Raw genomic sequence first — 13,872 nt, 5'->3', positions numbered from 1 at the left:
GTTGTTAAAGCCTATATTTTTTTATCATTATTATCTTTAAAACTAAAGCTTCTTCACAATAGCTTAATAATAATATTGATAGAGTTAGTGGAGATATTAATAATAACCACATTATGAAGCTGTTGTGAGGAATAAATAAGTTAATACATATTAAGCATTTTAAATGTTTATACACATGCAATAGATTTTAGTGATTATTAAAATTATTATTTATTGTTCATGTCATGAAATGATTCCTCACTTTAAAACACTGGTCACTAGAGACTATCTTAAGCATTTAGTTTCTTCAATACAGCAATTTTTAAAGTGACTACTATCTATTTTCCAATGCAACTTTCAGAAGAACTTTTTTCCCCTAAAGTGGCATATTAGGCTCCTTAGATAAAGGTACCATAAGTCAAATTATGAAGAAATAAAAACAAGCTGTAATTCAGAACCTATTTAACATGTACATTATACCATAGGACCTTGTTCCATTCCTCAATACCAGTGCTATACATAAACACATATTTATTCTCTGAAATTGATTCACTCTCAGTTATGACTTTAACTCAGCACTGCTTTCAGAAAAGATGGCACTGGGAACGATTTCACTACATGCACATTGGTGCATCTGAATCTAAGTTCTGGTACAAACGCTGCTGTCATTCAGAAGGACTTGAACCCCTTTGGCCCATGATTATGGTAGTCGAAGTTGGAAACGCCCTTCATCCATCCCCATCCAAACATGGTCAGGGTTGGACCAACCATATCCCAACCAAATGCACACAAAATGAGGACAAAGAATCCAAGACAAATAATATTCCTCCAAAGAAGACTGGATTCCTGGAAGTATTTGTGAAGGGAAGCTTCCTTCATCTCTAATTCCTAACATTGATTGAAAAGAAATCCGTATCTTGAACCTTACCAGTCTCCACAGACTCTGGTATACTTGGAAGAAAGTTTCAAGCAATGGGTTCTCAAGTGCGTTCCACAGGACAATAGTGCTGCAAAATGTTGATAAGTGTTATTTAAAACATAGATAGATGATAAATAAATAGGTAGGTAGGTAGGTAGGTAGATAGACAGACATGCATATAAGTTCCCTGATCAAATAAATTTGGTTTACACTGAGTTAAACAGATTTTATCAGATTTCTTTATTGTGGAATGTCTCAGGGCCCTTAATATGTTGCTCTGACTCTCTGTGAGGGAGCATGGAGGGTGCATCTCTCAGACGTATTTATCTACAGACTCCCCATCTCACAAAGCTTCTTTCTAGCACTAGTTTTCCATGACACACACTTTGAGAACCATTGCTTTAGAATGTGGCATAGCACATAATACATCCTTTACTTGTAACCCTTTTCTCAATTCTGTATAACCTTTTTCTCAATTGCTTCTTCTATACTGTGTTTTTTAGTAAATCACTATTTTACACTTCTACACTTGAGGGAGTCCATCTACTATATCAAATACATTTCCATTCCTGGAATCCACCATTTTAAATTTTTGTTTAATTATTTTAGAATCACTTAAAGCAAAGAAATTCTGCCCTGAAAAACAAATTGTGCTAATTTATCATTAAGTAGCAAATTAAAATATCCCAGAATCAAAATTATACATAAAACCCATGAGTTTGCCCATACACTTCTCAATTAAATGGCATGAAGTTGAACTTATGGTTGTCACATGAACCCTGGTGTGCAGAGATCATTATATCCTCAGGAAACCACAGCAACCACCATTGATAATCTGTACTTTCTCTTATAATAGGACCAGATTAATAAATATAATAAAAGCATATTTATGCTAAAATCATATTAATCTGGAACCTAGAAAGTGCTAAAGTTTGGGGATACCTTTCTTTCTTTAAAATGCAATACTCCTAGGGAATGCTAATATTCAAAGAAATCAAACCTTCCTCAAAGGACTAAACAAGACTACTAAATGTTAAGCAATTATTGGCTATAATATCCCATTCCTATTGAAACTATGAAACTTAAATTTGGACTTTAGACATGATGGCAAATGTTAAATATAGGCACACTACATAGATTAATTTGAACTAAAACAAGAAAAATATGCAGTAAGATTTTGCAATCTCTATGCATCAAACTCTGTGTGCAACCAAGTCTGTGGGAAAACTTGAGTGTAAAACTACATATGGATGTATTGATCATGCTGATTTTTATTTCTCTCCAAATGTTATAAAAAATTATATTAAAAAGAAAAACACTAATCTCATAAAATCATTTGACAGTTTCAATCTCTGCCGTGCGTCATCATGAAGAGCTGCTCCGGTTAATTTAGGTTAACCCCAAACAAGAAAATTGCCCGAAATGTCCAGTTTTGATAAAAAGTCCCCTAAGTGGCTCCAGTAATTTCTATTACAAATCAGAAAATCCAGTATCTCTTTTCCTTTAAGCTTAGTTCCAACTGCTTCGGGGCCCCAAACTAGAACCCAGGTTCAGGTTTCTGACGTGAAAATCTTGATGTAGCCTCAGGACAGCCCCCCTCCCCCCGCCCCAGGCACAAAAGGAGTCATCAAATTTCATGTTAGCTATTACATTACAGACTTTCGAGTCTGTTTTGCAAACGTCTGTTTAGAAATTCTAAAGGGCCTCAGAAAACATCCTCAAACCAAAGCCTAAGTTGGCAAGTGAAACGTTTACCTGCGAAAGCCGGACAAAAAGGGGTCCTCCCCACCGCAGCAGGCACGTCGCGACGTGGCACGCGAGGTGCCCCATCCCTATTGTGAGGCACGAATTCTTTGTAACACTGGGAGACACCGCGGAACAAAAATACTATTAGAAATGCTTCAAAAGGAACATTTTTTGGCTGCGACAGAGACTTTTGACATTATTTATTAGGTTCAAAAATGCTTCACAAAAGCCTAACAATGGTTCTGTGGAAACCAGTGCATCTGAGGCCCTCTCCGTTGTTGCGGGCAGGCATTGATTTGAAGATGCGCAGCACTCGCCGAACAATTCCCTTGCAGCGGTCAATACAAGTGAGCATTCACCCCCGGCCAAGGAGGGGCCTGTGAACAAGCCGTATGGAAGCGCCGGGGTGGGCGCGAGGGGGGCGAGGGGCAAACCTTTATTAACCTCTGCGAGCGGAGATGGGGGGAAGCGCCCGCAAGCAGAGGAAGGGGCGCTGCTGCCAGATTGCGGTGGAGGGAGGTGTCTGCGCTGCGCTTCCTTTCCTCCGGGGGATGAGGCTGCTTGGGGCGCACCTCCCGTGCCATGGTAACTGCGCCTCTGCCGACTGGATTTCCGGGCGTGCCTAGGAGCCCGCTTTGGGAATCTGGGTGTGCCAGAGAGCCTTCTGCGGTTGCCATCCTCTCCAGTTTTGAGAAACTTCCCCAATCGCTCTGCTGGGCGGAGGGCGTCTGGCCTCCCCTGCAGAGGCCGATGGCACTGAAAGGTCTCACGGCGGGACCTGGAAGGCAAAGAAGGGCAGCACTGAATGAAGTGTGTGAAATTTGCCAGCAGGGAATTAAAAAAAAAAAAAAGAAAGAAAGAAAAGAAAACTCTTTTGAAAACCGGATGTTTGAGAAGTCAACATTTGTAATGTACTGATACAGAAATCAACTGAAATTATCCTCACGTGCCCCACCACATTTCTCTAAGAAAATTACAATGTTATCTATTACTTTACTGCTATTTGAAATCTCCTCCTGGCAAATATTTTTTTTTACATAATCCTCATAAGACTTAGTTTAAGGAAAACTGTGATATCACGAATCTTTTGACAAGGGAAATAGGATTGGTGACTAAAACAGGGCATCATCTTCAAAGTTTGGGGAAATTTTGTGAATGGAAATTTATTAAGTGGGGTTAGAGATCATTTAAAAAAAAAAAAAAACAGATCTACAACCCATTTAGATTCACAATTGATAATTTAAAAATCCCAAAATTACTTTATGGGTTTTATTAGAAGTCACAAACCGGCTGAAAATTAAAACAAAGAATGAATTAAACTGATCCTTTGTCTACTCAGCACACACACACACAAATAATAATAACATTAATGGTAGGTTTGATTGATTTTCTTTTTCTGCATAACCAAATCATTGTTTTTTTCATGTAAAATATCATCTGGAAGTTCTTACCTGAGGAATTCTGCCCATTGACATACACAAATTAAACTCTAATTTTTCAGTCGTGAATTAAGACAAAGTATGGGCTTTAAATAGCATTTAGATGTCTAAAATATTTGGAACAACCCACAGAACCACTGTCGAATTGAACAAATATGTAGAAAAATTAAAATAGACAGTACCTTCCTAACAGTGTATTTAAGACAGGAGTTGGGGAGACAGCCTGTCTATTTCTAAGTAATTCAGTTCCATTCATCACACACTGTTCCGTTTCTTTCCCAGGTCTGTGCTATGCATCTCCCACTACAAGCTCAACATACTCATGTCAAACAGTAGAAGATTTTTAGTGAATCTGATTTCTAAAATATGATAATTATTTCCTGGAAATGCTGGTGGAATGACATTTCAATATCTCCAGGTAAATAAAAGCTTCCACAGAGCCAAGCGCATTACCTTGGGAAAACTAGATGCTTAATAGCTATTTGTTGATTTGGATCTCCAGTCTTGACAGATGACTCATTCACTGCAATCAGTATTCAATGCATGAAGATTCCAGCAGAGAACATGGATATGACTGTGGAATTTGGAGCAATAAAATTTGATCTAGAGAGAATACACTTACCTCTGTCTTGAGCCAAAGAATAGGAATTCCTTCACTAAATGCAATTCGGTAATAACGCATTTGCAACAAACTCTTTTAGAGGGACAGTGTGGTGAAATAGAATAAACAAGGCTTTGGAATCAGGTCATCAGAGATTCAAATCCTGGCACATCACCAGACCTAAGCTTCTTTGTACTTACCTGAAACATGGCGATTGTATTACCTGTTTCACATGGTTGCTAGTGGGATAAAGTTTGTTCATTCATTCGCTCGTTGATTCATTCATTAAATTTACTGAGTGGCTATTATGTGCCTTGCAGTATTGTAGATATTGGGGATACAGAAGAGAATAAAACAGGCAATAACCCTGCACTTACAGAGTTTACATGCTAGTTGGGAGCAGGGGGAAGGAAGAAGAAAACAGACTAATAAATAAGCAAATGGACACACTTATAAGTGTCAGGTGGTGACAAGATACTAAGGAGAAAAATAAAGCAGAAAAGGAGGTTAGGGAAGCCCTGAATAGGTGACATTTTGGGAAAGATTGGAAGAAGTGAAAAAAGCATACTATTCAGGTATCTAGGGAAGCACATGATAAAATTTAAAGCATCTAGCACATAGGAAGTGCCTCAATAGGCAAGAACTATTATTGTTATATTTAGAATCTTGATGTAGGAATGCCTAGATTCAGAATGGGAGGATTGAATCCTGACCCCAGTCCTAAAGTTACAGAACCTCCTTGGGTCTGCATCTAAATACACTGTGGGAATAATAGTTCCTATCTCAGAGGGGGATTATATAGATAAAAATTGAAGATGTGTTCAGATTATAGCACATGCCTTTTACATTATAAGACACAAAACACCCAGCATCATCAACATCCCATCATCAGGGCCTCCCTCCCAGAAATTAAGGAATCTCTGACACAGCATCTCTGGCAGAAGGTCTTCTAGCCCTGCTTTGGCATTTCTAGCCCAAGCAGGACATTCTCCTCTAGTTCAGAGAAAGTTCTTTGTATTGAGGAAAATTCTGTCTGTCTTTTCCATTAGTCAATTCCAATATACCATAAAAATATTTAGAACAAAATCTACCAGAAGAGTTCCCTTTTAAAAAAAAAATGTGTTACATAAAAAATCAGTCTAATACTTTTTCTACATGACAGCTCCTAGAATATTTGGAGATATGCAGATTTTTTTTGTTTTTATACATTTTCTCACCTCCAGTTCAAATTCCAGAAGCATAAACACCACCAGCCCTACCATCATCAACACCGTCATTCAGTCTCACCACGTTCGAGCACTTTATATCACTGCTCCAATGACAATACCTCGTAGCAATCATTGCTAGTTTGCAGATGAAAAACTGGGCTCAAAGAACATTTATGGGACTTGATCACAGCTATAGAGCTGATAAGGGAGAAAGCTGATATTTGGGCCCAGGGCTTCCTGGTTCCAAAGCTCACTCCTTCCAGTACCTTCCTTGCACTCTCCATACTTTAAACAATTCCTGTATTCTGATATGCACTTTTAAGATACTTCATTATCATACACATTATCTTTTGCTGTGAACCCATGGTTTTGTTACCTGTAAAATGGGGATAATAATACTATCTGCCTGAATATTATATGAGGATTTCATAAAATAATGTGAAAAGCTTAGCACAGTATCAGTCATGGTAAGAGCTCAACAAATATGGGTTGAAATAATTATCAGTATTGTCATTGTTGTTATTACTATTAATATCTGGTGCAATACCTGAGTCAACAAATTACCTGTCATCAACTCACAAGTCTACTTGTCTACTTGTCTAAAATAGGTAGACTTTCACTAAGGATTGACTGATAAAGTTCTTAACATACTTTATCGAATAAGAACTACTGTTCAGTTAATAATTAGGCTGTTAATATCAAAGTTAAAAACAAAATGTGACAATCTGAAAGGAGAGAAGAAGAGTTAGGAACTACAAAGTGATATCTACCAAGTGGGATAGAGCCTTCCTTCAGATTGCTCAAGGACTGGTTCACAAGTCTTGCTTGTCTATCAGTGTGAATGCCAGTAGCCTCTAGATGCACTGAGTGCAGCTGAGTTGACTTTTTTGTTATTTGACTGTCAATAAATGGACTGCTCCAAGTCTTCTTGGGTCCTCCTCTGTTTCTCTTCTTAATTTCTCTCCTGACAACTGAGACCTGTGAGGCCTCACCCTTTTGAATGGGTGGAGTTGAGGAGGGACTGGCTTCTACACAGTTTTCTTCAGAAGAAGAAACTGTGTTTACAGCAGGAGATCTGGGGAATATGTACTGGCTAGTACAAAGAAGTCTTTTAAGTGCCAATGGCTCCTGAATCTTTTCTGGATATGCTGTAAAAGGTAAACATATTAGTTCATAAGAATGCACGTCAATAGCACCTACCAAATTAAGGGCAGGAAGGATGAAATCAGGCAGTACGCAGAATTTTTGTTTGTTTGTCTCACGCATCTATCCTGAGCAGACAGAAAGGAGAAAGGCAGCAGAAAAGCCCTGGGTACCTGAGTGGAAGAGGAAGAAGAGGGGACAGGAGAGGAAAGGGAGGCAAAAGGCTTAAAATGCACTTGTTGAGTGCAAGTTACAGACAGGTACTGAGGGTGGCCTCTTCCATATTGTGTCCTTCAGTTCTCACAGCAATCATATCTACCAGGTTCCGTTTTACAAGACCTGCTCCACTTTACAGGTCCAAGAATAGTTTGAGTCTTAGATCAGGTAACTTGTCCAAGTTCCCACAAATATTAAGTAGCAGAGTTGGAACTTGAGTCCAGGTTTTTCAATCCTGCAGTCCAATCTTAACTGCTCAAGCATTCCCCTTGATGTAGTGTCAGAAGGTAACACTCTCAGGTGATTAACAAAGCTTTTGAATATGATAAGAATCATATGAGAAAATGTGGACATTCCACTTTGATACCTATCAAATAGTTGAGGTGGGTTCTTCTAGGTAATCTAAATTTCCATTGAGAAACTGACAGCTATTGTGTCAGCTCGAACCATTCATATCTACATCACTAACTCCTCAGTAGAAAGTACATATCAGAGGAGCCCCAACAAAGATATTGAACAGGGTGGCACAATGCCAGGTCTCCCTGTCTCAGATGGTGGCCAGAAGAGATGGAAAGAAAATGGTAGTTTAACAAGTATCTAAGAAGAAAAACTGGCTTCTTAGCCAATTAGTAATTGTTCGGTTATGGGAGGGAAGAAACAAAAAAGGGGAAAATTATTGTCTGGATTGTACAATTGGATAGATAGTATAGGTGTGTGTGTGCCTGTGTGTATGTGTGTGTGCAGTGGGGGGGAAGGAGGTGGGTATTTGGGAACTGAAAGGTTTGCAGTCGTCCTTGAGGAGGAGGGGTGCTATGAAGGGAATGAGGAGATGCAAGATTCATTTGCCTTTTTCTTATTGCCAAATCCAATTCTTTTTGAAAATCTCTTTTCAATGTATATTAAAAATAAAATAAAGAACTTCTGGGGAAGATGGCAGAAAAGGGAGCATTAGGACACACTCCTCCTTCAATAGCAACTAGTGGACAGGCAGAAATCAGGCGAAACAATGGCTCTGGGACTCTGGAGGCCTAGGGAAGAACAGGATGGGGAGACTGAGAAGTTGTAGCAAAGAAACTGTCAGGAATCATGCTGCAGCAGTGGCTGGTTCCCATCCCCCACCCTCAAAGCAGACAGCCTCTGTATGGTCTGTGGCCAGCTACCGCAGATGGAGAGGGATGTGGAGGGCTTCCTCACCAGGAAAGGGGGCGGGGAAATGTCAAGTGCCAAATGTGGCTTCTGATCAGTAGGTTTAGAATGCTGGTTCCCTGAATCATGGTTCTAGCGTGTCCTGACAGGGTTCCTCATGGACGCTGTTTCAGCACCCCTCCTGCCAGTAGTGGAGCATGTGGAGGCTGTAAAAAGCACACCTTCCTTAGGGCTGTGGGGAATAGTTTGCCAAAGAGTGCCATCTGCTGGGCAGGCCAGGAAAGCACAGCTTTGGGGAGGTGGAAAGAAAAGGCTTCTTGTTATCTTTCCTGACCCTCTCCCCAAAGTCCTTTGGAACTGGTCTGCACTCACTTCTTGGGTCCCTGGCACTGTTTGGGTCAGCTAAAAGCAGGCAATTCTAAAGATCTAGAATAAATTGAAAGAAAGAAGAGCCTTCATTCAAAGCCAATCAACAGTAAAACCCTAGGCAAGAGACAGAATCTGACATTAGAGTAAACTCATCAAGATAATCAGATGCCTAGACATCAGCAAAAAATTACAAGCCATACTAAGGAAAAGGAATATATGGCCAAAGGAACAAAGTGAAAAGTCAGAGGATACATAGAATTTGGAACAACTAGTCAAAGATGTTCAAACAATTGTCCTAAATCAATTCAAGAAGATGAAGGAAAATATGGCTAAAGAAAAAAAGGATATTAAGAAGACAATATGTAAGCACAAAGAAGAACTCAAAAGCATGCAAAAAAATATAACAAAACCTATGGCAATGAAAGGCACAATTGAGGAGATTAAAAATACCCTAGAGGTATTTAACAATATATTTGAACAGGTGGAAGAAAGAATCAGCAAACTAGAAGACAGGACAATCAAAATCTTACAGTCAGAAGGATAGAGAAAAGAAGAGAGAAAAATGAGCAGCGTCTCAGGGACTGGCGTGATAGCATGAACCACACAAACATATGAATTATGGTTATTCCAGAAGAAGACAATGGAAAGGGGGCAGAAGGAATATTTGAAGAAATAATGGCTGAAAATTTCCCAACTCTTATGAAAGACAGAAAATATACATGACCAAGAAGCACAACATACTGCAAACAGAATAAATCATAATAGACCTACTCCAAGACACATACTAATCAGGATGTCAAATGCCAAAGAAAAAGAGAGAATTCTGTAAGCAGCAAGAGAAAAGTGTTTCATCACATTCAAGGGATCCTCAATAAGATTAAGTACCCATTTCTCATCAGAAACTATGGAGGTGAGAAGGCAGTGGTATGATATATTTAAGGCACTGAAAGAGAAAAACTGCCAGCCAAGAATTTTTTATCCAGCAAAACTGTCTTTCAAAAATGATGGAGAGTTTAAAATATTCACAGATAAACAGAAACTGAGAGAGTTAGTCAACAAGAGATCTGCTCTACAGGAAATACTAAAGGGAGTTCCGCAGGTTGAAAGCAAAAGACAGGAAAAAGAGGCTTGAAGAAGAGTGTAGAAATGAAGATTATCAGTAAAGGTAACTAAAAGGGTTAAAAGAGAAGCAAAAAATAAGACATAACATATAAAAGCAAAAGGATAAGATGGTTGAAGTAAATATTGCCTTTACAGTAATAAGATTGAATGTTAATGGCTTGAACACAGATTGCCAGATTGGAAAAAAAAATATGGTCCATCTATATGCTGTCTACAAGAGACTCACCATAGAACCAAGACACAAATACACTGGAAGTGAAATGTTAGAAAAATATATTCCACACAAACAGTAACAAGAAAAGAGCTGGAATTGTTATACTAATATAAGGAAAATTAGACTTTAAATGAAAAACTGTTGCCCATTCAGCCATCATTTCAGCAGACTGGGAGCCTCCCTATACAGCCCAGCAGCCCAGAACTGCCCTGGAGGGACGGCACTCACCTGTGACATAGCACAGTCATCCCTCAACACAGGACCCGGGGTGCACGGCCTGGAAGAGGGGCCCACTTGCAAGTCTCAGGAGCCATACGCCAATACCAAGGACTTGTGGGTCAGTGGCAGAGACAAACTGTGGCGGGACTGAACTGAAGGATTAGACTATTGCAGTAGCTTTAAAACTCTAGGATCACCAGGGAGATTTGATTGTTAGAGCCACCCCCCCCCCTGACTGCCCAGAAACACGCCCCATATACAGGGCAGGCAACACCAACTACACACGCAAGCTTGGTACACCAATTGGACCCCACAAGACTCACTCCCCCACTCACCAAAAAGGCTAAGCAGGGGAGAACTGGCTTGTGGAGAACAGGTGGCCCGTGGACGCCACCTGCTGGTTAGTTAGAGAAAGTGTACTCCACGAAGCTGTAGATCTGATAAATTAGAGATAAGGACTTCAATTGGTCTACAAATCCTAAAAGAACCCTATCAAGTTCAGCAAATGCCACGAGGCCAAAAACAACAGAAAATTATAAAGCATATGAAAAAACCAGACGATATGGATAACCCAAGCCCAAGCACCCAAATCAAAATACCAGAAGAGACACAGCACCTAGAGCAGCTACTCAAAGAACTAAAGATGAACAATGAGACCATAGTACGGGAGATAAAGGAAATCAAGAAGACCCTAGAAGAGCATAAAGAAGACATTGCAAGACTAAATAAAAAAATGGATGATCTTATGGAAATTAAAGAAACTGTTGACCAAATTAAAAAGATTCTGGACACTCATAGTACAAGACTAGAGGAAGTTGAACAATGAATCAGTGACCTGGAAGATGACAGAATGGAAAATGAAAGCATAAAAGAAAGAATGGGGAAAAAAATTGAAAAAATCGAAATGGACCTCAGGGATATGATAGATAACATGAAACGTCCAAATATAAGACTCATTGGTGTCCCAGAAGGGGAAGAAAAGGGTAAAGGTCTAGGAAGAGTATTCAAAGAAACTGTTGGGGAAAACTTCCCAAATCTTCTAAACAACATAAATACACAAATCGTAAATGCTCAGCGAACTCCAAATAGAATAAATCCAAATAAACCCACTCCGAGACATATACTGATCACACTATCAAACACAGAAGAGAAGGAGCAAGTTCTGAAAGCAGCAAGAGAAAAGCAATTCACCACATACAAAGGAAACAGCATAAGACTAAGTAGTGACTACTCAGCAGCCACCATGGAGGCAAGAAGGCAGTGGCACGATATATTTAAAATTCTGAGTGAGAAAAATTTCCAGCCAAGAATACTTTATCCAGCAAAGCTCTCCTTCAAATTTGAGGGAGAGCTTAAATTTTTCACAGACAAACAAATGCTGAGAGAATTTGCTAACAAGAGACCTGCCCTACTGGAGATACTCAAGAGAGCCCTACAGACAGAGAAACAAAGAAAGGACAGAGAGACTTGGAGAAAGGTTCAATACTAAAGAGATTCGGTATGGGTACAATAAAGGATATTAATAGACAGAGGGGAAAAATATGACAAACATAAACCAAAGGATAAGATGGCTGATTCAAGAAATGCCTTCACGGTTATAACGTTGAATATAAATGGATTAAACTCCCCAACTAAAAGATATAGATTCGCAGAATGGATCAAAAAAAAATGAACCATCAATATGTTGCATACAAGAGACTCATCTTAGACACAGAGACACAAAGAAACTGAAAGTGAAAGGATGGAAAAAAATATTTCATGCAAGCTACAGCCAAAAGAAAGCAGGTGTAGCAATATTAATCTCAGATAAAATAGACTTCAAATGCAGGGATGTTTTGAGAGACAAAGAAGGCCACTACGTACTAATAAAAGGGGCAATTCAGCAAGAAGAAATAACAATCGTAAATATCTATGCACCCAACCAAGGTGCCACAAAATACATGAGAGAAACACTGGCAAAACTAAAGGAAGCAATTGCTGTTTCCACAATAATTGTGGGAGACTTCAACACATCACTCTCTCCTATAGATAGATCAACCAGACAGAAGACCAATAAGGAAACTGAAAACCTAAACAATCTGATAAATGAATTAGATTTAACAGACATATACAGGACATTACATCCCAAATCACCAGGATACACATACTTTTCTAGTGCTCATGGAACTTTCTCCAGAATAGATCATATGCTGGGACATAAAACAAGCCTCAATAAATTTAAAAAGATTGAAATTATTCAAAGCACATTCTCTGACCACAATGGAATACAATTAGAAGTCAATAACCATCAGAGACTTAGAAAATTCACAAATACCTGGAGGTTAAACAACACACTCCTAAACAATCAGTGGGTTAAAGAAGAAATAGCAAGAGAAATTGCTAAATATATAGAGACGAATGAAAATGAGAACACAACATACCAAAACCTATGGGATGCAGCAAAAGCAGTGCTGAGGGGGAAATTTATAGCACTAAATGCATATATTAAAAAGGAAGAAAGAGCCAAAATCAAAGAACTAATGGATCAACTGAAGAAGCTAGAAAATGAATAGCAAACCAATCCTAAACCAAGTACAAGAAAAGAAATAACAAGGATTAAAGCAGAAATAAATGACATAGAGAACAAAAAAACAATAGAGAGGTTAAATATCACCAAAAGTTGGTTCTTTGAGAAGATCAACAAGATTGACAAGTCCCTAGCTAGACTGACAAAATCAAAAAGAGAGAAGACCCATATAAACAAAATAATGAATGAAAAAGGTGACATAACTGCAGATCCTGAAGAAATTAAAAAAATTATAAGAGGATACTATGAACAACTGTATGGCAACAAACTGGATAATGTAGAGGAAATGGACAATTTCCTGGAAACATATGAACAACCTAGACTGACTAGAGAAGAAATAGAAGATCTCAACCAACCCATCACAAGCAAAGATATCCAATCAGTCATCAAAAATCTTCCCACAAATAAATGCCCAGGGCCAGATGGCTTCACAGGGGAATTCTACCAAACTTTCCAGAAAGAACTGACACCAATCTTACTCAAACTCTTTCAAAACATTGAAGAAAATGGAACACTACCTAACTCATTTTATGAAGCTAACATCAATCTAATACCAAAACCAGGCAAAGATGTTACAAAAAAGGAAAACTACCGGCCAATCTCCCTAATGAATATAGATGCAAAAATCCTCAACAAAATACTTGCAAATCGAATCCAAAGACACATTAAAAAAATCATACACCATGACCAAGTGGGGTTTATTCCAGGCATGCAAGGATGGTTCAACATAAGAAAATCAATCAATGTATTACAACATATTAACAAGTCAAAAGGGAAAAATCAATTGATCATCTCAATAGATGCTGAAAAAGCATTTGACAAAATCCAACATCTCTTTTTGATAAAAACACTTCAAAAGGTAGGAATTGAAGGAAACTTCCTCAACATGATAAAGAGCATATATGAAAAACCCACAGCCAGCATAGTACTCAATGGTGAGAGACTGAAAGCCTTCCCTCTAAGATCAGGAACAAGACAAGGATGC

General features: G+C 38.8%; 1 protein-coding gene across 2 annotated transcripts in view; it reads right to left on the bottom strand.

Annotated features, from left to right (window-relative positions):
* Positions 1–2,947: 2,947 nt before the first annotated feature.
* C8H12orf42 (chromosome 8 C12orf42 homolog) overlaps positions 2,948–13,872 on the bottom strand; it is a 206,081-nt gene continuing 195,156 nt past the window's right edge. For both annotated transcript variants that reach the window (XM_037847232.1, XM_037847234.1), the window contains exon 4: positions 2,948–3,422. In XM_037847232.1, the coding sequence (XP_037703160.1) occupies positions 2,983–3,422 (440 nt within the window). In that variant the 3' untranslated portion in view covers positions 2,948–2,982. The remainder of the gene's footprint in view (positions 3,423–13,872) is intronic.

This window comes from Choloepus didactylus, chromosome 8 (genome assembly GCF_015220235.1).
Source record: "Choloepus didactylus isolate mChoDid1 chromosome 8, mChoDid1.pri, whole genome shotgun sequence".
Lineage (NCBI taxonomy): Eukaryota > Metazoa > Chordata > Mammalia > Pilosa > Megalonychidae > Choloepus > Choloepus didactylus.
This window is presented reverse-complemented; position numbering and strand designations above follow the sequence as displayed.